This window comes from Lissotriton vulgaris, chromosome 7, assembly GCF_964263255.1.
Source record: "Lissotriton vulgaris chromosome 7, aLisVul1.2, whole genome shotgun sequence".
NCBI lineage: Eukaryota > Metazoa > Chordata > Amphibia > Caudata > Salamandridae > Lissotriton > Lissotriton vulgaris.
Window position 1 is genome coordinate 1622055053 of NC_141695.1, and position 26805 is coordinate 1622081857.

The window sequence follows — 26805 nt, forward strand, 5'->3', positions numbered from 1 at the left end:
ATGGTCCCCGCGCAATTTCTATACGGGGCAGAGGTCCTTTTTTTGAGCGGGAAAAAATGTTGGGATAAAGAGGAGGGTTTGATCCTGAAAAGTTTGTTCTCACTGCCAAAATCATAATGGTACAAGCAGTAAGATTAGAGGTGGGAGTTACCTCATGGGCAATAACTACAAGGATGGCCCTAATACGTTTCTGGCAGCGTCTAGGGACCGGGGAGACACCTAAAAAAATCTCACAGTGGTGTAAAGAAGAAATTGCCTCTAGTGAGTTACCTTGGGCGAAAGAAACAAGGGCAGCATTAAGAGAAGCATATGGAATGCTGGGATTAGAATTATGTACGCAGCTAGGACACGCCATAATAGGCAAAAAAGAACTACGGGCTTTGGGGTCCGACGTGTCCCGTACAAGCGATAGAGAGTACCTCCTCCAGAAAGTTTCGGTGTCCCATATGACCCAAATATGGGCCTCAGAAGACCAGCCGTATCCCTATTCAGATAAGTTGCTGAATCACCGTCTCAGACGAGAGGTACTAAAAGTGAGATTGGGAATAAACCCTGGCTACGTAAACAATAGGACTAAAAACCTCATGATAAATAAGGATGGTAACTGCACTTGTATGCTAGGTACCCCCTGCGATATTATACACATTTTATTAGACTGTATGATGGTTCTTGATATACGTAAGGAGATTTTATACCCAATATTTAAAAAATACAGGATTATGAATAGGAAGCAAGCAGCCAACCTCTTAGTGGAAATGACAAATTTGGATATAGCCTGTGCCTTGGGGAAATACATGTATAGATTGAGGGCGTTTCTCCAGTGTAAAGAGTCATAGGTGCAAGTAATCCCCCGGATATAAAATGTGATTGCAATTAAATAGTAATGTACACATGGTTGGAAGGTCTTGGTCATATATGTTTTATTCATTGTGATTTTAATAACTTAGGAGGATATTGATTTTTAACAAAAGGAGCCGTGTTATCATCTGGGAAATGATCACGTGCTGCATTTTTATAACTGTGTAATATTATGTGTTTTTATAAAGTTTTATAAAATGTAAAATACACAATTTTATGGTTGTAACAAACCAAATAAAGTTTTCTATGACTGACTGACTGACTGACTATTTGCGATTCGCAAAGTGAGAATGTCTTCCCATTAATTCCTATGGGCCTCTAGGCCCATAGGAATGAATGGTGAGGTATTCCTTAATTGCAAGTCGCAATTAAAGAATTTTAAGAAATCGCAATTTTTTTGGCAATTTCTTGATGCATTGCATTTTGCAATTCCTTATTTGCGAATCCTTTTTTTTCGCAAATAAGGAATAGCAAAATGTATGCTTGATGCACCTGGGGGAAAGTCTTCGAGCTCACATCATGCACAGAAATCCCTTTATTGACACACCTGAAGAGCCCTAGCAGCTCACCTCAACCCTGTTCTGCTCATACACGTCTATCTCACTACTGAGTCATCCGCAGCACTCTCGCGGAGGTACTACATTTTCACTTCCACTATTTATTAAGAAATTCCCCAGGCTCTTGTAGTGCAGGAATTTTCTGGCCTGCATGAAATGAAATGAAATGAAATGAAATCTGATTTGTAGAGCGCATGGCTGCCCGAAAGCGTCCCAGCGCTTGCTTAGGGAACCCGTCCTGGTATTCCTCTGCGAGATAACCCATTACTGGGCATTCCCAAGGTGAAAGCCAGGCATCCCGCTGCGAGGGGCCGTTGTGGAGATTAAGCAAGCTATTGCCCAGAGTTACAGAGTGGGACTCCATGATTGGAATAGGCACCGAGGCGAGAATTGTCAGGTCTGGGGAAATTTGAGGTCAAGACCCGCCGAGGCGGGGAATTGAACCCTGGTCCCGGACCAGACCTCTGCATCAGGGTCTGCCGCTCCAACCACTTGAGCCACACTTCTCCAATAGACATAACAATGCATAGACACAACTTGGATAGTACATCAAGTGATGAGTTCTTTGGAAACAGCAGTTTTCCCTCTTCTGAGCTATTAAGGTTGTCGTTTACCAACCCACGCAATTTTCTACAAGAATCTAAACCCCATTGCATTCTTACAGTTTGCAGAAGAAGTGTAAACCATATATGTTGGGCATGTCCCAGTTGGAGATAAACCCTCATTTGTGTTGGAATTGGAAGATACGTTTGGCCTGAATCTACCTTGGAAGTGGGGGTCCCGGTTCAAATCCCGCCCTACGCTCATCAATCACTGATTCTGGACAAATCACTTAGAGCCTAATCACAACTACGGCGGTCCATCAGATCCCCATAGTCACAGTGGCAGTCCGTAGACCACCAGATTGGCGGTTCACCCACAGTATTAAGAGTTCATTGGTTGGACGGCTGCAACCGCCAAGATCCTTGATCCTGCGGCAGTGGCACTGCGGTCTGAGGCTGCAATATGCTGGCGGCATCACAGTGGCACTGCCAAGCACTTTACAAGTTTCCTCACTGCCTTCCTTTTCATGCCGCCATGAAAAGGGTGGCAGTGAGGAAACGCAGTGCTTGGTGGTGAATGTATGGGGGGCACATGTTGGGCCCGCCTGTACTTTGCACCCTCTGTTCCTGCAAAGAAGCATTTCCTTCCATGCAGGAGCGGGCTACAGTGGTCTCACGGCGGTGCATGTCTAAGACACACCTACGTGCCTTAGATACGCACTGCTATGGGACCGCCGCAGCAGGACCGCCCGACCTGGATATCAGTTGGAATCCGATGGGCGGTCTGACTACGGGTTTGACGGTCTTGCAGGGGGGCGCTGGTGTGACGGGCTGCTGCAAGACCGCCAAACCCATAATCAGGTACTTAACCTCCCTGTGCCTAAAAAACACAAGAAACGTGTAACATATTCTGGTGGGTATGTAAACCCCCTTAGTGCTCTCTGGCTGGATTGGCACTATATAAATTGCAATCAATTTAAAATAAACAAGTTTGTTGCAGCCATATGGTATGCTGACCTCGTCGCCTACCTTTCAGATGCCAGCCATGAGGATATGTTCTGTCAGCTGCTTTACTTCAATGACAACAAAACCCAGTGCTAAGGAGAGATTGACTGGTAGGCAACCTACCAGTTTTCGGGGAAATAAAAAGCCTGATTAGCCCTGAAATACGTATGTGCAACATGTTCATACCTGTTATTTAATTATTTTGGGGTGGAGAGCTGCGCCAGAACCTTCTACTCCATGCACAACATTCTGAATCCCAACAAGTTAGAATCAGCATCCATTAGAGGCCAATAATGGAGGGGAAGACAAAATGGCTAATGTTTCAAAAGAATGTAAGAACGGTAAAACAAAATACCTAGCTCTTCCATGTGGCCTTGAGGTATATCTTAGACCTTTAGCCAACATCCCTTTGCATGCTTTTAATACTGGAAATTCTGTGTTCGAAGATGTTATGTAGAAAGTAAAACTACAAGTCCCAGAATGCACTGTCCGGGCTAGAAGTCTCATACATGACTCGGGCCACTTGGTAGTTACATGAAACAAGATATTTTGCAATAGTTTATAGTATAAGATAGATTGTCACTAGGCCATAAGCGCACTAGACTATACATTAAACCCAATATTATTCGTTTATTCAATGTTTAGATATTACAAATATGGAGTAATACAATAAAAAATTTTTTTTATTTAGTTGAACATTGTACAGCATTTAGCTAGCTATATATTTATGTGCATTTCTAGCCTTTGTAACCAAGTTAAATGTTATTAAACGTATGGCATTAGTCCAGGAAATTTTAGGTTTTCTCGTAACTACCCATCTCGCTGAGGCATTACACGCGACCCGGAAGCAACAGCAAAGGTTTACAGTGGGAACTATTGAATTAAGAAACATTCTTTCCATGGATTTCGTTGAAAAAACAACTAATATTTTGAGAAGTTGGCATAAATAAATTAGCTTGATGTTTTAATAGTCAATGAAGATCAAAGCTAGTCCAAGAGGGCTTGTGTGGCACGTACAAGGCAAGTGTCCTCCTGTCATTCATCAACCAAGAAAAATCTAGTTCCTTCTTGTGGCCAATAGGAGACAACAGGGCCGATTCTATTCTCAACCTACAAGTGACTGGATGTCCGCCCAAACTCAGTAGGCCACCCGGTGGCAACAACTTCCGCTCCTGTGTCAAATGGCCTTTCAAATAATCTTGATTAGAATACATTAACGAGTTTTTGTGATGTGCATGCCTTTCTTTAAACCAAGGAACTAAGGGCATTGTCTGGGGAGGGGAGCGGAAGGTGGGGGCAGGTGGGAAGGGGGGGGACGGAATGTAAAAAAGTAAATATATACCTTACCACAACAACTCTACGTCTCTCCTCCAGCCACGGCCCGTGTAGGGCGTATGACCGGGCGGTGACGTGGGTGTAAAATACGGGAAACGGAAGATTACAGGTAAGTAACATAAAAAATAAATAAAACGAATTTCGTTGCACGTGCTGCAACGCCCAATGCGATGCAGCGCGCGCAACAAAATTTGTTTTATTTATTTTTTAAATTTTTTATGTTACTTACCTGTAATCGTCCGTTTCCCGTATTTTAACCCCCCCCCCCCCCCCCCCCCCACCCCACGTCACCGCCTAGTGGAATGCCCTACACGGGCCGTGGCTGCTCTCCTCTGAGTCGGACTTGAACTACGGGAAGCAGAAAGCACCCAAGAAACACCCAGGCTTCCCTGATCAATCACAACGCTGCAATGCAGTGTTGTGATTGGTCTGAGCACCGTGAGTCAGCACTCAGATGGAGACTGCGGGTCTGGGCATGTTTTCCACCCAGGCTGTAATGCAGTCTGCATGGAGCAAGACTGTTTGGCCAGCCCAAGAGTGTCAGCCAAACATTCATGAGCACTTTAAGTGGGCAAACCACTCTCCCCTGTCCTGCTCAGAGAGCAGAGCAGCCCCACTCTCCCCGTCCGCAAAACAGCAGGAACAAATAAAATGATAATAACATTGACTTATTATCATTTTTCCTTTAGTTACACTGCTTAAAAGCAGTGGGGTGACGCAAATCCACATTAGCGAAGGAGACGCCACTGCTGGGCATTGCATGTTATTCCACAGTCCGAGCCTCATTCGTATAAAGGTTGGTAAAAGGGGTGGTAATGAGGCCAAGCAGTAGTGCATATCCACCACTGGTCTCTTTAATGCCTCTGCATTGCCCCGCCCCCTAAACCAGTGTGTCAACAAGATTCCGATAGGAAGAATCTACTCTACAGCATTCATGACACAAAGTCACCCCTCTTATCCTTGGCCTGCCTTTTAAAATTCTGTGAGACAGACATGCCTATGTAATAGTAGAGCAAAGTTTACAAACCTCATAAGCTTTCCTATGCCCCGGATAGCTCTTGCCATGCAGTGATTCGTCCCCGGCAAGGTCAATGGCAACAACTGTATCATTCCAATACTTCTTGGCAAGTTCAACAATCTCTGGTGACCAATCTGTTAAGAAGGTACATCTCAAATTAAAGTGAGTTATTCAAATACATTTTCTGCATTGCCAAGCCTAAGTTAAGTTTACTTATCAACAAAGTACTGTCTCCAGCATTATCCATATACAGTTCATATTTGCACAGTGCTGGGGGAGGGGGGGGGGGGGGTGAATGCCCTGATTACTTGCACACAATATTCCTCCTCCTCATCACAATCATTATTTCTGAGATAGCAAATGTTTACCCTAAATATTCTATTATTATCATCTTAGAAGCCCTCTACTACTGGGAGAGCATAGACTTGACACCCTCTAGCAGGAAGTCATTAAATATCCTTATAGGCAAAATGACCAAATAAGCAAATGACCAACGCAACCACAAGCCACAGCTCAAGCTTGAGGGAGGTCTAAATGAGGAAAAGTAAAAACTCAGTGTAACGAAGATCACAAGTAAGCAATCATTCAATTACCACCTCATTCCATTTCATAATCACAGTCATTATCGGCGAAAACACACCTAACAGACAAGAATATATTGTCATGCAATACACAAGGATAAGAAATGTATTGCATATGCATAACTTTTAATATATACAAAACATAAAGCAGTTTGATACAATGCACAAAGGAGGACTGCTGTGCAAAACACAGCTCCTGTCTCCCGAAAATGGTGTTTGTAGAGCAGAAGAAATTTGTTTGGAGGTTTCCAGAGGAATCCCGCACACTTATTGGAGCAAACCAAAGTGGGCACTGAAAAGGCTTCCTATTGCTGTCTATTTGACATTTAAAGGGGAAACCTATCCAACATTTCCTGTACATAAATGTGAAAGGCATCTTGTGCTGGTGTCCCAATCCAGAGGTCATGAAAATGGAGACATAAGAGGAGGTACAAGAGAGGTAGTCCCCAAATACCCATCACAAATCACATAATCGATCCCAGACTCCTTGTCTGAAGAAGTTGCAGTACTGAGATAAAACATAACATTATCCTGGTTGTCATGTAAATCTCAAAAAATGTTCCATAAAATTTGGGACAAAGGAGAAGAACTACTCCCTCCAGTAGAAAGCAGCGTAAAGATTTTCTCCGTAAGAAAACCCCAAGTTTTCCAAGTCTGCAAGCAAACATGCCAGTTATCAAAGTGAGGAATTTATAAGATAGAACTATTTTGAATCATTTTAAAAGTGAACAAAGGGAGTCCCTCGCATGGGCCAGAAAATGAGGAGATCCCAAGAAGGATATTGGCCACTCAGCTCCTCCTCGTGGTATTGAAGATCCACAGGAGAAGAGTGGCATAAGGCAATACCTTTTCAACGCTGACCCTGAAAGACCCAAAATCTTTGATGGCTGCCAGATAGTTGCAGAGACAGAAAGTCCCAACAATAATCCTTCCGTCAAGATATCCAGCATTTCACATGCGTCCCTGGAAAGAGGGAGAAGGTGCTACAGCATCTCAGGATAACAGGACACTGTGATTGTTCGATGGCCATGTCTACTTCATTTGGCTAGCCTCTTCACTGAAGCGGCAAGCCACCTTCCAAGACATCAGCCAGAAGAGGAGAATACACACTAATTCTGTCATCGGCCATAGACAGAGAATAAGAATCCACTTCTGATGCTCCTACTGACTTCCTTCAGAGAAGGTAGAAGAAAATGTCCTATGTCCTGAAGGGGTCCATTCACAAGACCCTCTCCTTTGTTCTTTTCTTCAGAAGACTGGGGATCAGTGGAATATGGGACAGGTAACGATCCAGTGATCAGGAACTGACAAAATATACAACCCATGCTTTATGATCACATACTCTGCAGCAGAAAGCCAGTATGTAGAAAGTACCCAAGTCTGAAAATAAGTCCACCAGTGAATTTGACAGGAGGTAGAAAACAATCTATGGATCTCTGCAATATAGCTGGCATTTCGTGAAAAAATATGAATTTTTGATTGATTGTTTGGAAACAGATGAATTTTATTTGTGATGCAAATATATATTTGAGTTACACAACCTTATATTTAGATAGTCTTCTGATGATTGGAAAGGTTGTTCTGTAAATGTTAGTATTACGCATCAGATGCTTGCATCTGCTCTCCAGCAAAATAATGAGAATTTGAAGAACTCTAAAATAATATCCTTCTAAGTAAGGCGGTATCTCACAACTAGCATTTGTGTGACCTGTTTCACTTGCCATGGAAAGAGAACATATCTTATAACCTGTCACTTCTTTTCGCAACACATCCTTTTTTTAAAATAATATTTCTCTATTGGTCATCTTTACTCAAGAGATATTTTATGTTTTATACTTCTCATCCATCATCGTCTGAAGAAGTCTCAAAGCTTTATTGAACCAAATGTTGACTGACAATTTAGTTTGTTGTATCTCAATAAATGTCTTTGTATCCGTGTCTACAGGCATTTTAAATAGTGTATAATTCAATAAGTTTATTACTTACTTACAATTCATTCTAGGTCCATGTACATTCTAAAACATACCACTTTTGCTTGCTAATATGTAAATTACATTTTTATTTCTGAATCTTTCTCCTCCCTCTTTCTCTTTTTTCTCAGCTCCCTCTCCCTCCTCCCTCCTGGTTTCTTTTTTTTGTTACTTTCTTTGATCTGCTGACAAATAATATTTTGAATATTTTGTAATCAAATTGTTATCATATTGATACATCCAGATATCTGTATCTATAGACCAATTTTTACTTGTAATGTCGTTTCTTTCTCATTAGACTATTGAGTACTCTGTATTTTGTGCTAATAAACTTTCTTTCTCAAATTTAAAAAAGAAGGAAAACTGATAAGGAAGAATATGACAAAGGATCTCAAGTGCAGAAGATCAAATGAAGGAATTCAAATGGCCATGAGGGTGAGGGAGGCTGGACCTAGAGAAACCACAGAGAACAGAAGGCAATTAGAAAGGTTTATTGGACTTATTGAATAGCACAAAGAAAGTGTTGCTAGGCGGTAGACTTGAAGAATGGCTCTGGCTCAGCTGGAGGTCCTGTTGAAACTTTACGCCCATAAGAGCCAAGCTTGCATATGCCTTCTGCCTGCCTCCCTCCCTCCACCCAAGATGTGACCTTATGGCCAGAGTTGCCGACTTTGGAAATGGGTAACCAGGTTCGAGTCTCAGCCTCGGCACGACATCCTGTGATTCAGGGCAAATCTCTTAATCTCCCCATACCAATAAACAATAAATGAAAACTGGTGGTCATGTAAAAGCACTCTAAATTGTCGCTATATAAAGACGACGATAAATGAAGAGAGGTAAAAACAAAGCCTTAACATATGGTAAGACAGATCTGCACAAAGTGAATCCAGAAAACCTGAATAAATCGCTGCTTCCTGGCTTAAATTGTGTGATCATAGGAAAAACTCTTTTTTCTTCATTATCGCATATGAATGCACTTTCAAATACGTGAGATCAGAATACCAGTAGTAGAAAAACCTTTTGTGTTAGATTAGACTATAATGTTGCTCTATAACAATATGGGCCAAGAGGGTTTATATGACAATTGTCTTGCCTCTTAGTTCACTAATGGATCATGTTTAAAAACTAACAGCATTAGTAAGCATTTATCGGTGCAGTGCTATAAAGTGACATAATATTGTCAAAGCTTCCACATGATAAAGAAACCCCCCAGGCATTTTGGGGAATGATTGTCCACAGTGGGTTTCGTATTGTTCGAGTATTTGCATATTTCTGCACAAGTAGATTCTCTCCCTCTTTGTAATGACTTTTTACCACAGTGAATGGTTATCAATAAAAAGAAGTTTCAAAAACATAAATAAATAGAACCAACAACTTTCACTCCAGATATATATCAAAACACCGCTGACTCATCCATTTCCGTGATGCGGCCAGTACCATACACAAAACGAAAATCCTGTTTTCTATAGATCTGTTTCCTGACAGGGCTCTCTGGGAAGATTCATATGTATTCAACTAGACAACGTTTTTTTAACGTTTCCTAAAGTGGAGGCAAGCTATAGATTATTCACATGAAGTAAATTGTTATTAGGGTAGGAGATGAGCTCCTCCCCATCCTGCTTTCACTTATTCACTCACCTTTGTTTCAAAGTAATTGCTTTTTTATGCAGTTATGACATTTCTCTTTGTTTATACTAGCTTCTGCTTCATAGCAAAACACATTTTGAGCACTTTAGCTCATAAATAGTTCTCCAATAATAAAGTAACTTTGCTTGAAGTGCTTTCCCCTAATAAAATATAGAGGAAATTGGTAAAACTATTGAATAGGTCGAACAAGGGATAGTAAGAAATGCATATTTTAAAACACTAATTATTGTATGTGTTCTGATATTCTGGAGCCAGGGTAGGGCTCTGTTTTATAAACTTCTGCTGCAGATGAGATCTTCAAGGACAAGCGTTTCTGACTCCTAACACCCCCAGCAGCCAGAGGGCCCTGACAGTTTTCCTTCCGTCCTAAGAAGATGTGTTAGGTAGGTTTCGTTTTGAAGGTTAGAAGAGCTAATTGAATGTGCCCTGCCAGGCAGAGGCCAGCAGGACACACCAAGGACTTGTTGTTTGCTCTAAAAGTCTGAGACATGTTTGTGTTTGCTAAATGTCTAAGGAGTGAACGATTAATGGTCCAACTAGGTACTTAAATGTACAACCGCCCGCAGAAAAGGCAAAACAAAATTGTGTTTAGGCTAGCTGGAGAAAGTAGAGTGAATACATTCTTTCTACTAACAATTCAGTTTTAAGCCTGTATAAAACTACACATCTACTACAGGACTTTAACATACACATATATGCAGGCCTCGACTACAAAGGCATACATTAAATATATGTATTCAACAGTTCCTAGAATTGCTGGGTTGTCAGTGGACGGACGATCAATCAAAATATGAAATTATTTCACAGTGAAAATTTAAAAAAATATTCTGTAATTTATACATGCATCTAATGATGTGAATATTCATCATCTCCATATTAATGATTGGATTTTTGTAATCGGAGAATAAATTCAATAAAAGTTAACTATGCTATATTAAAATACACACTTTTATCATTTCAGCATTCCAAATGTATTGCATTGTAGACAGCTACAAACTATGTAATGACAGAATTGTGGGGACGCGAGGACGATACGCTGGTCTCGCCACCAGAGGTCGCAGCTAACACTGCGCTGACACACAAGGCCGCGACACCGGGGTCGTGTCACATGCCGCGGGATGGATCCTCCCAATGGCTACTGGATGGCAGCGATCATTGGGAGTAGTGACCATTGCCCAGATGCATCAAAGTACTGTTTTGCGATTCCTAATTTGCGAAAATTACCGAATCGCAAATTAGGAATCTCAAAATGGTATGCATCATTTTTTTCGCATTTTTTTTGTGATTCGGTAAAAATCGCAATTTTTACCGAATCGCATAAAAATGCGATTTTCAAATTGCGAATTCGCAATTCCCATTCATTCCCATGGGCTGAAATGCCCATAGGAATGAATGGGAATTGCGAATTCGCAATTTGAAATCGGAATTCAACAAAGCATTTCAAGGGTGGAGAGGGGGGTCCAAAGGACCCTCCCCTGCACCCATGAAATGCACTTTTACCTGTAAGTTACATACACACATGTCCTAAGGACATGTGTGTCTGTAACTTAACAGTTTAAAAAATGCATTTTGTGCATTTTTAAACAATTTTGCAAATTACCACGAGGTTCAACTTCGTGGTAATTTGCACTTGCAATTTGTAAAATCGCAAATGTTTTAACAATGATGCATTGCATTTAAGGAATCGCAAATTTGCGATTCCTTAAAAGCAATCGCATTTTTGGAATTCGCTAAAAATAGCGATTTTCCAAAAATGCTTGATGCATCCCAGAATCCAAATTTAGGAAGTGCAAACGGCCGATTTTTGCAATTCGCACCGTTTGCACTTCCTAAAAAGGTTGATGCATCTAGGCACATTACACTTGACATACCACAAGACCACTGTGACCAACCACACGCCAGTTAACCCCACCTTCACAAGATATGACACCAGTAACACCCTGAGTACAATGATACAATGTGATTGATGTATTGACTGTGTTCTACGCGCCGGGAAACCCTTTTTGGGTAGCTGTTTGCGCCCTACAAGTTTAAAAAATAAATAAAATATAGACTTGTGGAGATTACATGCATTGTTATGGCTTGAGTCAATAAATGATGTTATATTCATGTTATTGTAAAACCAATAAAACATATTCAAACAAAAAAAATGACAGAATTGTGGGAGTTGTACATTACCTGGCATATGCCGCAGACAGCACAAAATGGATCTCACTTTTACGTTGAAGTCACTCTCACCTTCCTTCAACCCCTGATTAACCAGATCAACCACCTCATCAGGAGTGAGGTCTCCTCTGTGGATCGAAAGATAAAAAGATTACTCAGCACAACTTCATTTTCCAGCCGTGGCCCGTGCAGGTAAAGAGCGGTGGGGCGGCAGCTGCCATTTTCAGACCACGCAGATGATACTTTAACACCTGACATTTGGTTAAAAGGTCGATGACAAAACAACAATTTGGGGGCCTCATCTACAAACTTTTGACTTAAGGCAGCACAGCAGGCCTTCCTGCTGCTCCGCTGTGTGTCAAAAGAAAAGGGCAGGTATGCACCTTATCTACAAGATACAGCGCATTACGGTCCTTCTCCCCTGCGGTGGTGCACAAACAGCAGCCGTGCGCCAGCATAGACACCCTTACATCATGTTGCAAGGGTGTCTGCGTTGCGGAGATGATTATTGTTGTGAAGGAAGGGACACCTTCCTGCACCAAAGCAATAACTGGTGGCACTTTCCTCTTACTACATGTGCTGCAGAATGGCGGCATTAAGTTCGTGTAGATATGGCCCTAAAGATCTTTGCAGGGCAATTGGTAGGTGTAAAAGGTGTGGATTGTCGCCCAAGGTCATGTTGGAGCATGGGTGTCAAGGCTGTCAACCCCCAAAGACCTGGGCCAAGTTTTTCTCTGTGAACTGCAGAACCCTAGTGTATCATGAACTAGATATGTTTGATTTTCTGGGACAGTACCGGCCTGGTGCAGACTTTCTCACGGAGACATGGATCAGAGAGGACTCTTCCTCAGACCTACTCCAAGCTATCCCAACAGGTTATGACATTAAAAGGCTAGATACACTAGACAAGGTCAGAGAGGGGGAGATATTGCAATACTTTTCAAGCAAGAAATTCAATGCATTTTATCACAGCTTAGCATTGAGGGAAGTGAAGCAGCCATCTTGTTGGAGCTTTGATTTATCGCCCTCCAGGGACCACCACTACCTTTGTCGCAACAGTAGCAGATGTCTTTGCCCCTAGTTAACCATAAAAGGTCACCTTCTCGTTGCTGGAGTATTGGATGGGGCTTCTAATTAATATATAGCTCAATGAGCAAAAAGAAGAAGAGGAAAGAGTAAATCTTAGGTAATAGTATTTCTCAAGAGTGTGGTAAATAGATAAATGAAGTGCCCTGACTAGGAATAAAAGTTACATATTTAATTACTTCAAAAACTATTTTAAAGGTTTCATGTTTTTTTAATTAAGTTCATCATTAATTTATTGTATTGTGTGTACAAGGCTTACAGATATTAGATGGACTAAGGCCTACTATCATTTAGCAGATGTAAACTCTACTTTTGTCTACGTCATGTGAGCCTAATAGAAACCTTACCATATGCTATATCCATCCTTCTGGTTTCAGGTGTCTAAATGTGCCTCTCTCCTATCCAGAGAACCTACATCCTAGAGCTGCAAACAGTTCTGAAATCTGTGGGTATGCAATCTCTAAGAATAGCGAAGATGTAGTTCAAACATTTTGAAAAATCAATTGTGTCAAAGCTGTTTCCTTTAACCATCAAAGATAAACGTGCCTTGATGATCAATGCCTTTCATCTAAAAATTGCATTCAACAACTTAGTCTGGCTGAAATTCTTAAGTAAAGCCTTTTTCCTATTTTCTACGCTCACTTGCTACGCAATTGTCTCCTTTCATTTTTTTCTTACCATCCCTTTTGTTTCTGCTCCTTCTTCCTTAACCGTATTACCTTCCTCCCTCCTACTTCCAGAGGAGAAATCTTTATATGCCCTCAGGCCTATCCACTTTTTTATGTTTTTCCTCTACTCATTCACCCGAAGTTTACAACCCCGTCACTCGTATTTTTAATCAATCCGTACAAAATTCTCTGTACCTGGATCCTTTACACTCCCTGTGGCCGTTTTTACTTTTTACCTATTATCATGGTGCTGTGTTCCACCATCCGTGCTCTTTCCGTTCTTTAGAATCTACAATCAAAAATTCACCACCCAAAATTATTTATTTTCTGATTTACTTTTCATATCATTCACCCCAATGTCCTTTTATTAGGATTTGTTGGAGGTTTTATTTAATTATTTCATATTTTGTTTAATCCTCGGAAGCATACATTTAATAATGGCTGCTATGTTTTGATATTGTTTTCTACATTCGCGTAATTGCTATTTCTGACAAAACTGTTTTTTTTAATATTCACATATTGTAGTCTCAGAACTGTCCTATTAAACCATATATCACTCTCAATTTCAATGTTGAAACAGGTTCACATAATTCAATATATGACTGACTTTGTAAATCATGAAATTGGAAACCCATATCTTTCTATCGGTCATTAAGTGAACTATATATAGTTAGTTTAGAAAATGTAATTGTTCTGCAAATTATTTACAGATATAAAAATAAGAAACAACTCTGTGTCCCTGAAAAACTAGACATAAGTCAAAAGTGGAATCATAGCCGAATGGTAAGTCAACTTTGGCTACTCTGAAAATGGTGTTTTATCAGTGAATGCAACTTTATGTAAGCCTGATGCTGTTTAGAGACACTTCGAAAGTTACTATGCCTAGTAAGGTTCTTATGTTATTTGGCTCATTTCACATGAGGTCATTTGATATTAATTTAGCGTGGGGAGGGGATGTCTCTGGTATAAACTGTTCACCCAGAATTCACTCATGGTCTGGAACAACATTTTCATATCCATCATGACCACCCCAATGCTGCTCCAATTTAGGAAAGAGTTGAAGATGAACACTACTTCACAACTCATTAACAGGCTTCTAACCGCCCACCTCTCTCCTATCACTTGCTGACTTTATATGCTTGTCTTCGACTGAGTACAGTGCTCCGCAGCCTTTTGTCTAGGTCTGTTTTATAGAAGTACCACATACATACATACATACATACACATGGTTTCTTCAAGTTTAACACGCGCCTTGTAATTCCAAATAAATAGGTTGCCTTGTTATTTTCAGATTTATTATCCCCATTTTTTATGAAGTTTGTTCCCTTAGCTATATAGCCCTTTCAGGTTTGAATGTATCAATTATTGTAGCAGTACAGCGGAACTAGAGCCTACAGGTAAGCAGGGCCCTCTGCTCTCCTACTTTTTGTTTTTTTATTCCAGCCACGAGGTCAGAGGGCGACATATCATAGCACACATATTTCCTTATGCTCCTCACTGACTCTAGGGAGAAGTTTATGTGTACCAGAAGTAGCAGATATTTTTCACTGGTACCACTTCGCATGTATCATTGGCCTACATCCCAGAGACACAGCACAGACCAAACTGACACCAATGATGAAAACAGATACTGCCTCTTAAGGTGGAAGGTGGTTGTGACATCAGTACCTCAAATAAATATGAAATGCAAGTGAGGGAACACAGCGACAGCCATCACCTTTTCTTCCATTGAAAACAACCTACTTGTAGAACCAGAAAGGCTGCCAGCAGTGGCCTCCACCACATACTCTTTGCTTCAACCACTGGTTAAAGTCCCAACAACCCTTGTAAGTAACCCATTTACTGCCCTTTACAGCTGCGGTGGAGTGGAAGTTATATAGTGGAAACCTACCAGGGGAATATATTACTTATGGTTTTACGCGATTAATACAAGATTGTGAACGTCAACTGGAGACTAACATATTTATCTTTTTAAGCAGGGGTAAGCAAGTAATTTAACTTTAATTACATGGTGTTCTTTCAACTACATAGGTAGATTTGAAGACCTCAAAAAGGGCTGCAGCGTAGGTGCTACACCAGATTCCCTTCCTCCATTGACTAGGTAATGTGAAGAAGCATCTTGCTATTTTCTATGCAATATAAACAAATGTTTCAAACCTACAAAATCTGACGGAGGGAAAGCTTCCAATTTGTCAGACCACTAGCAGTCATTCAGGACATCATTCCAACCCATCGTTCTTTTGCTCACCGTGGCCCCCATCAGTTTGGAACCAGCCATATGCAAACAAGTCTTGACCTTGCTCCAAGAGAAACAGCCCAGCCCAACCTGAACCGAAACACAAGCAACCCAAGACACATTTCGCTTTGATATTTCAACTTTGAAGTTATTTCTAAATGATTAATTTTTAAAATCACTACCTTCAAAAGTGAAATATTATAGCCTTGTAGCCCGCCGTAGCGGGCTATACCAGCTATTAAAGGCCCGCTGAATCGTTAAAGGCCCAAGCCGAAGGCGAGGGACTTTAACGAGACAGCGGGACTTTAATTGCCAGTATAGCCCTGCTACGAAGGGCTATAAGGCTATTAGAACATTCTGCCACTAGATGGCAGAATGTTCTAACAAATTAAACAAAGGGTTCTCGAAGCAAATCCCCTCGAGCTTGGAGAAGCCTTTGTAGAACATTGGAATGTTGCTCTGCGGGCCTTCACCGGCCCGTAGAAGCAGGGAGTACTCCATTGTCTGCAATGGAGCTCCCAACATTCCAATGTTCTAATTGTTATTAGAACATTGTGATGTTGGGAGCTCCATTGAGAACAATGGAGTGCTCCGGGCTTATAATGGCTGGTATAAGCCTGGAGCTCCAACATTCCAATGTTTCTTTGTTCACAGCTCTGGCTGTGAACAAAGGCTTCAAGGAGCCTGAGGGGATTCCAATCCGCTCACGCTCCCATAAGGCTTTGTTTTTTTTGTTAGAACATTCTGCCCTCTGGTGGCAGAATGTTCTAATAGCCTTATAGCCCTTTGTAGCTGGGCTATACCGGCTATTAAATTCCCTCTCCCTTGTTAAAGGCCCTCGCCGAGGGCCTTTAATATAGCCTTATAGCCCACCGTAGCGGGCTATACCGGATATTAAAGGCCCGCTGAATCGTTAAAGGCCCAAGCCGAAGGCGAGGGACTTTAACGAGACAGCGGGATTTTAATTGCCCGTATAGCCCTGCTACGAAGGTCTATAAGGCTATTAGAACATTCTGCCACTAGAGGGCAGAATGTTCTAACAAATTAAACAAAGGGTTCTCGAAGCTCGAGGGATATAAATCCCCTCGAGCTTCGAGAAGCCTTTGTAGAACATTGGAATGTTGCTCTGCAGGCCTTTACCGGCCCGTAGAAGCTGGGAGCACTCCATTGTCTGCAATGGAACTCCCAGCATTCCAATGTTCTAATAGCCGGTGTAGCCCTCTACGGCGGGCTATAAGGCTATAACAAATGGCAAACAAAGGATAAGGAGCATTATACAATAAAGGTCTTCCAAGACATGAAATGACTTACTCCTTTTGTCCCCAGGGAATGGGATCCACCTTGCAGTTTGCCAAGATGTGAGGGTTATATCTAACCTCCACGTAAATAACTCCTTCCTTGGCTTTTGTTTCAACAAATTCGTAGGCTATTCTTTTCACTGCTTCGCGGTCACCCCTGAGGAGATAAAACAATACATTTACTAATTGTTCATTATTTCACACTAGAAGTAGGCTTAACATCACAGAGGAAATATTATAATGAAAATAACCAGCACACAACACTATTTTATTCAGTAAACAGCTCCATTATGAGTAAATCGGGACAACACTTAAAGATGTTTCTAGGATACCAGTTATCATGCTTGACCAATCAGGCATATGCATTAAAGTATTCTTTGCTAACGAAAGGGATACTCCTTGTCCATTTTATTGTCTATCCTTGTTAATCAATTAAGTACCATAGCCCTCCCAAATAATGCAAATTGTCAGTTTTTAACACTAGCTTGGAAGAAATGGTAACATATCCGAATATTGAGGATAAAAACATTGACTTACATAAGGACAGACTGCAGAATATCAACTCCCACTCTATTGTGAAGGTGAATATAAGTGCATATAGGTAAATATAGATTGAATATTGTTAACTTCAAATATACATACTTTAAAAAAACAAATGTATGTATGTACGTGTGTATATACATATATATATATCAAACTACAAAGAGGTCCAGAAAACCGAAGACGCACACTATCAGCGGGTGCTCTGCGCAGGGGTCGGACCCAGACCCGTATTTCATTCACTATTTGTTCAAAAGACGCGGCACTCAAGGGAAGATGTAATATTCAAAGTGATTTATTGAATAAAGCTCAACCGACGTGTTTCAGCCTCCACAGCTTTGATCACTGTAGGTGAGTCCCTTCTTTGTGCACTTATTTATACGCCCACATGATCTTAATATTGCATTGTGGGCAATGTAGTGAGCAAATTTAGAAGAAATTACAATTTTACACATCGTAACATTATTGAATGTCACGATGTGTAAAATTGTAATCTTCCTTTTTAATCACTTGATAAGAATGGCTTCTAAATTTGCGCACTACATTGCCCACAATGCAATATTAAGATGATGTGGGCGTATAAATAAGTGCAACAAAGAAGGGAATCATCTACCGTGATCAAAGCCGTGGAGGCTGAAACGCGTCGGTTGAGCTTTATTCAATAAATCACTTTGAATATTACATCTTCCCTTGAGTGCTGCGTCTTTTGAACAAAAAAAAAATATATATATATATATCAACACTATATAAATGCAACCTGTGGCCGTTTTAATTTGTGAGATTAAGTCCCCTTGAATCCTGAGGGTTCTTAGGGTCCAACTAGCCCACTAGGTACCTCCAGTAAGCGCCACAGAGCTGCGTTGCAGAGAGGTGTACAAAGGGGTACGGCCTGGACCACTTCTCTGCAACGCAGCACAGTGGCGCTTACTGGAAACACCTGGTGGGCTAGTTAACCTCCAGGGGCCCGCAGGATTGAAGGGGAATTATTTCCCAACTTAAAACGCGCCACAGGGCATGTTTGCACACGTCACCTCAGGCCCCGTCCACTCCCTTCCCCACTGTGTAAACACGCCCGTGTCCGTTTTAAGTTGGGAGATTAAGTCCCCTTGAATTCTGAAGGTCCCTAGGGTAAAAGTAGCACACTAGGTACCTCCAGTAAGCGCTGTTGCAGAGAGGTGTAAAAAGGGGTACGGCCTGGACCACCTCTCTGCAACACAGCACAATGGCGCTTATTGAAAGCACCTGGTGGGCTAGTTGGCCAAAAGGGGCTCTCAGGATTGAAGGGGAGTTATTTCCTCAACTTAAAACACGCCACAGGGCGTGTTTGCACATCTCACCTCAGGGCCTGTCCCCTCCCTTCGCCCCTGTGTAAACGCTCCCTGTGTCCGTTTTAAGTTGGGGGATTAAGTCCCCTTGAATCCTGAGGGTCCCTGGGGTCAAACTAGCCCACTAGGTACCTCCAGTAAGCGCCACAGAGCTGCGTTGCAGAGAAGTGTAAAAAGGGGCGTGGCCTCTGAACACCTCTCTGCAATGTAGCTCCCTGGCTCATACTGGAGATACCTGGTGGGCTAGTTGGCCCCAAGGACCCTCAGGATTGAAGAGGAATTTATTCTTCAACTTAAAACGCACCACAGGGCGCATTTGCAAATGATGAAGGAAGGGGGCGGGGTCTGAGGTGACATGTCTGCAAACACACCCTGTGGCAGGTTTTAAGTTGGAAAATTAATTCCTCCTCAATCCTGAGGGTCCCTAGGGGCCAACTAGACCACCAGGTACAACCAGTATGCGCCAGAGAGCTGTGTTGCAGAGAGGTGTTCAGAGGCCAGGACCCTTTTACAACACTGTGCAATGCAGCTCTGTGGCGCTTACTGGTAGTCCCTGGTGGGCTAGTTGGCCCCCAGGGACCCTCAGGATTGAAGATAAATTATTTCCTCAACTTAAAACGTGCCACAGGGCGTGTTTTGGACACATATCACCTCAGGCCACGCCCCTTCCCTTCACCACTGTGCAAACGCACCCCGTGGCGTGTTTTAAGTTGGAGGATTAACTGAGGGTCCCTCGGGTGCAACTAGCCCACCAGCTACCTCCATTAAGCGTCACAGAGCTGCGTTGCAGAGAGGTGTAAAAAGGGGCATGGCCTCAGAATACCTCTCTGCAACGCAGCCCCCTAGTGCATACTGGAGGTTCCTGGTGAGCTAGTTGGCCCCCACGGACCCCCGGTATTCAAGAGGAATTTGTTCCCCATCTGCAAACGCGCCAGGGGGCACGTTTGAATAGTGCTGCAGTGAGGGGGCGGGCCCTTCGAGCGATGCCGGGGTTTTTTCCCCTTTTTTTTAAGAAGGGCCCCCTTCTTTTCCTATTTTTTTGGCCCTGGGACCCCATCACCCAGGGCCTGACCCCTTTTTTATTTTTATTTGTTATTAATAATTTGGAAGGGGGCCGCGTGTCCCCCCTCCCAAGGCCTTAATCGGCCCCAGGGACCCCATCCCCAGGGGCATGGCATTTATTTTTTTTGTTAAATCTTTAGGAGGGGGGCTGCATTGCCCCCCTCCTCAGGCCATTTATGGCCCCGGGGACGCCATCCCCCGGGGCCGGCCTTTGTTAATTTTTTTTATTTGGTTTAATTTTATTTTGGGGAGTGGGCCACGTGGCCCCCCTCCTGGGCCACTTATGGCCCCGTGGACCCCATCCCCCGGGGCCTGGCCTCTCGTTGGGGACCGTGGGGGGTCCCCAATCCCCGCACAGTCCCTGCCGGCTCCCCACCTCCTGCGGGAGCTGGCATTGCTTTTCCACATGAGGAGCTGCTAAGATGCAGCTCCCCGTGTGGATCCAGCCGACGAGCCCTCCCCTTCATGTGTACAGGCAATGAAACGGAGGCGCGCAAGGGTCTGTATTGTGGTACGTAAGGCTTTGAAGTTTGAATTTAAGTCTGTGATATTTGCCGCCGAGACGTACCGTGCTTGTGGGTCCATCCCAGCTATATACAATCAGAGGTTTAAAAAAAATGTGTTTAGGGCAATTCATTGGGACACAAGACTCTAAAGAGAAAACCAGAGGGCATGTTTTCAATTATCAAGCTGTTTGCTTTGCAATTAACGTTTCCAGCAGGAGGTTATGTGCATATGATGAAACGAAGGAGCCTTTGTTTTTTAGTATGCTGGTTTGTTTAAACCATACGGGCGTATCGATTAGGTAAAAGCTACTAGCACAATGTGGGGCAGCAACGTGTGCTTTGTTGCTTTACTGGACATGCGATCCAACATGTAACATTCGAAGAACAAAGGCTTGGTTGTTTTTAAAATTTATTTTAGCCATAGACATTGAAAATGTGCAAGGCTACCTAGGGCTCCTCAGTTGAAAGAATTAAAAGGTTAGTTCTTCAGTTCACAAACTCTCGGGTTCGCTACTGGTCCAGATTTCGATGAGCAAGGCCTGCAAAACACTTCCATTCAATATTAATAATTAGATCTGGTGTTAGTCAAAACCTTTTGACTTCAGTAAAATTAATGTATCACATACTTACTTAAAGGGGCTTTCAGGCAACTATCTTCAGCCTTTGGTCTGTTGTCTAATTTACATTTTTTTTACGCACACTACAGCATACAGCAAGGGGCAATGGGTCATCCTACTTGAGCTACTGATTAACTTCACTTTGAGTGACTGCATTTTGCTCCTTCACAATGAGCACATTCACACATAAGACAGTTCTCTTCAGTGCTAGTGTTTTTGTTCTTACTTCATAATCACTTCAGTGTTGAATTTGTTTTAGAGCCTGATGTGCTAGCAGGACGTGTTTAATGTAAGAAAGGCACAGTCCGGTCTGATCAGTTCCGGTATCCTGCCAATGGTGTTGAAAATAACTGTTGGAGTGCGTTTTGTTTATCTGACTCCAATTACTTCACAGCACAATAGGTAGTGTAGATTTCTGTATTAAGTTATGCCTTCTTTCTTTCTTGCAGTCTTTCCTTTCTTTCCTTTTTCCTTCTTTCTGACTTTCCTTCTTTCTTGCTTTTGTTCTTGCTTTCTTTCTTTCTTACTTTCTGTCTTGATAACTTCCTTTTTCTTTCTTGGCTTCCTTCTTTCCTTTCTTCTTACTTTCTCCTATTTGGTTCCTTTTTTTAGCCTTCGTTCTTTCTTTCCTTTTTGCTTTTTTCCTTCCTTCTGTTTTCGTGCGTTTGTTATTTCTTTGTTTCCATCTTTCTTTCTTTCCTATCTCCTTCCTTTGGTCTTTTCTTCTTTCTTTCAATCCTTCTTGCCTCATTTCTTTCCTTCCATCCTCCCTTCTTCCTTTCTTTCCTTCTGTCCTGCCCAACCGACCCAACAAATAAACTGGGAAAACCCAGCCGATGCTCTGGCTTGGCTCTGTGAGCCCTTTAATGAGCAGAGCTATCAAAATATTTCCAAGTGTGCAGAATCCCTTCAATGTTGTTCTAACATCTTCGAACAAAGGTTGATGAAGTTCCCAAAAACCAGGTAAAAAAATGCTTTATTAAAAACAAGCACTGGCAAAACCATTAGGTCTTTAGAAGGCACCGGCTTTTGACTTTGTCAGTGCTGGCCAACCCCTACCATAGATACCCTGGCTGCTGAAGTACAGGAGGATGCATGAGGTAAGAGCTAAACGGTTTTCAGAGGGGAGGAAAGGATCTTTAGTGAGTGGCAGAGTGGCAGACAGTTCACAGACAGGTCCCATAAAACAAGCATTTGCAATTCAATAGGTCTCGCATATACGCGAATTTGAGCTATTGACATTGCAAATAACAAAGCCTTTTATTTGTGTTTTAGTTTTTAAAACAGAAATAAAAGGCATTGTTATTTATAATGCCAATAGCTTAAACTTGCGTACATGCGAGACCTATTGCATTGCAAATGCTTGTTTATATAATTTAGTAGAAACTGAAGCCATTTTGTGTTGAGTCTGAAGCAGAACTAGTTTGGGCTTTGGAGCAGAAGAGAACGGTTGCCTAAGTGCGTATTCACAGTAGGCAACAGATTTCATATAAATACCAATCAATAGCAGTATATTGATGTGCATTTGCGCTTGTGAAGTATACATATGTATGTGTATAAGTAAAGAGAATGGGTATTTAGGTATATATCTATGGGCATGTATGTTAGTGGAACAATATATAGATCTATGCTATGACAGTGAAGATTATTGTGGCTAAATTAAATATGCTACTGGAGAGAATGTATACTAATACATGTATGCCCTCCCCCCACTCCCCTTTTATACCACAGAACAAATGTCAGATTTTCTGTTATTGCCATAGAGCAACCCATCTAATGTGGAAAGAACACTCTTCTTCCTCAGAGATTATTTGCTAGTATGTCTTTAGAGTATACTGCTGATGCTCACAAGGCCTATTCAGTCTGCCTGCATCTCACTTCTTAAATTTGTATTATATATAAATGTATTTGTTTATAACTACTAAACAAGCCATACATAAAGTATGCAAAGGGTAATGTGTTATGTACTACCAAATTTGAGTTAGGGAATAGTCCTCATGATACACTTGAGGTTTTGCTTCTTGTAAATCACCTCCCCTCCCATCCAGAACATTGCTGACAAATAATAGATTACACTTTGCCCATAGATCGATAGATAGATAGATACATAGATAGATAGATAGATAGATAGATAGATAGATAGATAGATAGATAGATAGATAGATAGATAGATAGATAGATAGATAAATAGATGTTTTCTTTCCTGCAATTGAAAAGCTTTCTGTTAACTAATAGATACAGAAGCTAAAAGGAAGCCAGTTAATTGGGGGGACCATGATATTTGGTCATTTAATGTTAGCTGTAAATGATGGATCCCCGATCAGTGTCATGTATGTGCATGTTTGCATTCTGCTGAGGGGATTACCAGGTATTCGTTCCCGCAGCTCTCTGATGGATGTCACATGCGGAGTCCCCAGATAGATCATGTGGTCTGTGTTTTCTCCTTTGTACTGCCGGTCACCGGTGTATTCAACTGTGTAGCCTTGGACCGAGTCATGTATGTGCACGAAACTTGCATGATCGAGGTAACTATTAGCAGTGATACTACGTGTCTCTCGGACCTCTTTCAAGTGCTCGCCGTCCTTTTTCCCAGCCAACACCCCCCCGTACCCCCCCCCCCCCCCTGAGTGGCAGCAATCTGAGGGATAGCCCCGGGCGTCACAAGCTCTAGCTACACCTCTGCCCTTGATATTTAGTTTACAGACCAAACAGTCTACTTAGTGCTTCACATTCTCATTCCTATGGCAGGATGTCCTGCTCAGTTAATAACCATCTTGCTATTAGCCCCCCCCCCCCCCATTACCATTGCCAATAGATTTATCCATTTGAGTGGATTAGAGTCCTACGATTGACTGGACCAAACTGAATCTTTCCAGTCTCAAAGAATCCTGGACGCCCTCCAGATATTTCCATCTCAGCAACCCAAAGAGTCTTATGATGCTGTACTGGAATATTGCAGGTCTTGCTGCTAAGGTTAGTGACCCGAGGTGGGTGTCTTATGACAAACGCTTCCACATATTCTGTCTTCAAGAAACATGGGCAATTGATAATAGCTTTTTTCTGGAGGGATTCACTACTTATTTTGTACCTGTAGTGCCTTCACAGGCCAGTAGGGCCAAGAGGGGCTTAATTAAGTGGCAAGCTCGCACACTGCAGGGTGTACGTCTTACATTGCCGGATATTCTCCAATGGTTTTAACTAATTTCTAAGCTAACAAGGGAGTACGATCTGAGCCCTCCAGAATCCCTCGCCTGGGTCGAGTCTTGAATTCTATATCAGATATGGGTGATGGCCAACCGCTAATCGATTTTAATTCTCACCTATGTAATCTTTCCCCAGAGGGTGGTGCCTCCAATGGTAGTAGTTGGTTGAATGAAGGCTTCAGTTTTGTTCACTCACAGGAGGAGCAGGAGTTAAATGAGCTCTTAGATACTTACAACCTGATCTTCAATAAGGAGAAATTGGCGAATTCCCTGAATTCCACAATTTGTCCAACTTATAAAGGGAGGAGCAGTGGTTCGCTTATCCATTTTATATTGTCTCAGCACCACTATATCTGCTCATTTCTCATTTTAATATCATGTTCAGCCCTTTTTAGCAACCACAATCATTATCATACGTAGTGCTGCAGCGTGGGGGCGGGGCCTCCGCGCAATGCCGTTTTTTTTCCCTTTTTTTTAAAGAAGGGGAGCTGTGTGGGTCCCCTTTATTCCTATTTTTTGGGCCCTGGGGACCCCATCCCCAGGGCCTGGCCTCTTTTTTATTTATTTTTTATAAATAATTTGGAAGGGGGCCGCGTGGCCCCCCTCCCAAGGCCTTAATCGGCCCCGGGGACCCCATCCCCCGGGGCAAGGCCTTTATTTTTTTGGTTAAATCTTTAGGAGGGGGGCTACGTTGCTCCCTCCTCTGGCCACTTATGGCCCCGGGGACCCCATCCCCCGGGGCCGGCCTTTTTAAAAAAAAATAATTCTTTTATTTTGAGGAGGGGGACCGTGACCCCCTCCCCATCCCCCGGGGCCTGGCCTCTCGTTGGGGACTGTGGGGGGTCCCCAATCCCTCCATGGTCCCAGCCGGCTCCCCGCCTCCTGCGGTAGCCGACATTTCTTTTCCACATGGGGAGCTGCTAAGATGCAGCTTCCCGTGTGGAAAAGCAATTTGGTTTGCATTTTGAAAAAGAGAGCAGGTTTTCCTGCTCTCTTTTTCAAAATGAAAACCAAGTTTGCTATGCCAGGGTGGGAGCCACGAGGCTCCCGCCCTGCCATAGCAAACTACAATGTCCCGGGGGTGGGCACCGAGGGACACTCCAGGAGTCGGCCCCTTGGGGGTGGCGGTCCCCAGGGCCATCACAAGGCTCCAGGAGGTTGGCTGCGCGGACCCCTCCCAACCTTTTCAAAGCCCCGGGGGTGGTGGTCCCCGGGGCTTTGGGGTCCATAACGGACCCCTAAATTTAAAATCTTAGTGCCCCGGGGAGATGGAAGTCCCAGGGGCGTATGGGGGGCTCAAGCCGCCCCCACACAGGTTTCTTTAACAACAACAAAATCCCTGAGGGTGGCGGTCCCCGGGGCTGCGGGGGGCTCTAATGAAGCCCCGGGGGGTGGCGGTCTCCTGGGCTTGGGGGGGGCCTTTGAACCCCCCCCCACACCCACTTATATTGAAGCCCTGGGGGGTGGCGGTCCCCGGGGCTGGGGGGTGCTGTGAGCCCCCCGGTACATAATTATTTTAAGCCCCGGGGTTGACGGTCCCCGGGGGCCCCTCTGGACCCCCTATTCACATAAAAACATGGCCCCCGGGACTTGGCCCCCCAGGGACTCATTATTAATGAAGCGCGGGAGCCCGTGCTTTGTTTTAGCAGCAGGATCCGCACACCCTGCGCGGACTTAGAATTCACTCCCCAGCACACGTCTATTGTTAGTAAGGTTTCCCGAATTAGCAAACAGAACAATCAGAGATATATCACAGTCAGATACAAGTGTAAACATTGTTTTTCTTCTTTTCGGTATTTTATTCATGTAGCTTTTCCACCACTGCTCCCAACAGCCAAAACGTGTTTTGTCGCGCCTGAGATGTAGTCCCGCGAATTTCTCAGGGCTAATTAATCCGAGTATAACGTCTTTGATTTGTGGGGATAATTCCGGACCACAAAGGGTTTCTATTGCGAGCGGCGTCCCACTCTGAAGTTCTAGTGGTTCTTAATCCCTTCTATGCTGATGACGGCCCCCGTCCGCCATGCACCACGGTGGGCGTGTGCTGGTGACAGCTGGGGGACGTCATGAACCTGCTCACTCTTCAAAGGCGCAGCACAGCGCGAAAATCGCGGCCGCGCCCAAGGGGTTAAAACTCCTCTTTGTTTCGAAAGTCACCAAGCTCCGTGTGCTCAAATGTCTATCTTTCCTGACGCCACTCCATGTCATCCGAGTATGGCCCAGTGTGGATTTTGCCAATTTAAAGAAATATATATAATTGGGGGCCCTGGGGGTCCTTGTGGGACCCCCTAACCAGGCCTAGGGGGTTTCTACCCTGCCCCCTTTTTGCGTATTGCGCCTTTATTTCTCTGCCAACACTTCCTGATTTGAAGTGTTGACAGCTAATTAGCATACAGCTCGTGATCGGGAGGGTGCGCGGATCCTGCGTTGCCATAGATATATATGTGATTGTACTTTTGATTTTCTCAGCAACTACTGACAGACTCTTATCATCCCTTTTTAGAGACACTAACTGAATTCATAGCGCCAAGACGTCCAAGGGCAATCGTTGCGCTTTACAAATCGCAATACTAAATAAATAAATA

The 26805-nt window shown here is 43.1% G+C and overlaps 1 protein-coding gene across 2 annotated transcripts in view; it reads right to left on the reverse strand.

Annotated features, from left to right (window-relative positions):
• The window catches only part of LOC147706118 (adenosine deaminase-like), a 180336-nt gene that overhangs the window by 55375 nt on the left and 98156 nt on the right, over positions 1 to 26805 (reverse strand). For both annotated transcript variants that reach the window (XM_086932552.1, XM_086932553.1), the window contains 3 exons: positions 16981 to 17124; positions 11692 to 11807; positions 5325 to 5449 (listed from right to left, as the gene is read on the reverse strand). In XM_086932552.1, the coding sequence (XP_086788678.1) occupies positions 5325 to 5449; positions 11692 to 11807; positions 16981 to 17124 (385 nt within the window). The remainder of the gene's footprint in view (positions 1 to 5324; positions 5450 to 11691; positions 11808 to 16980; positions 17125 to 26805) is intronic.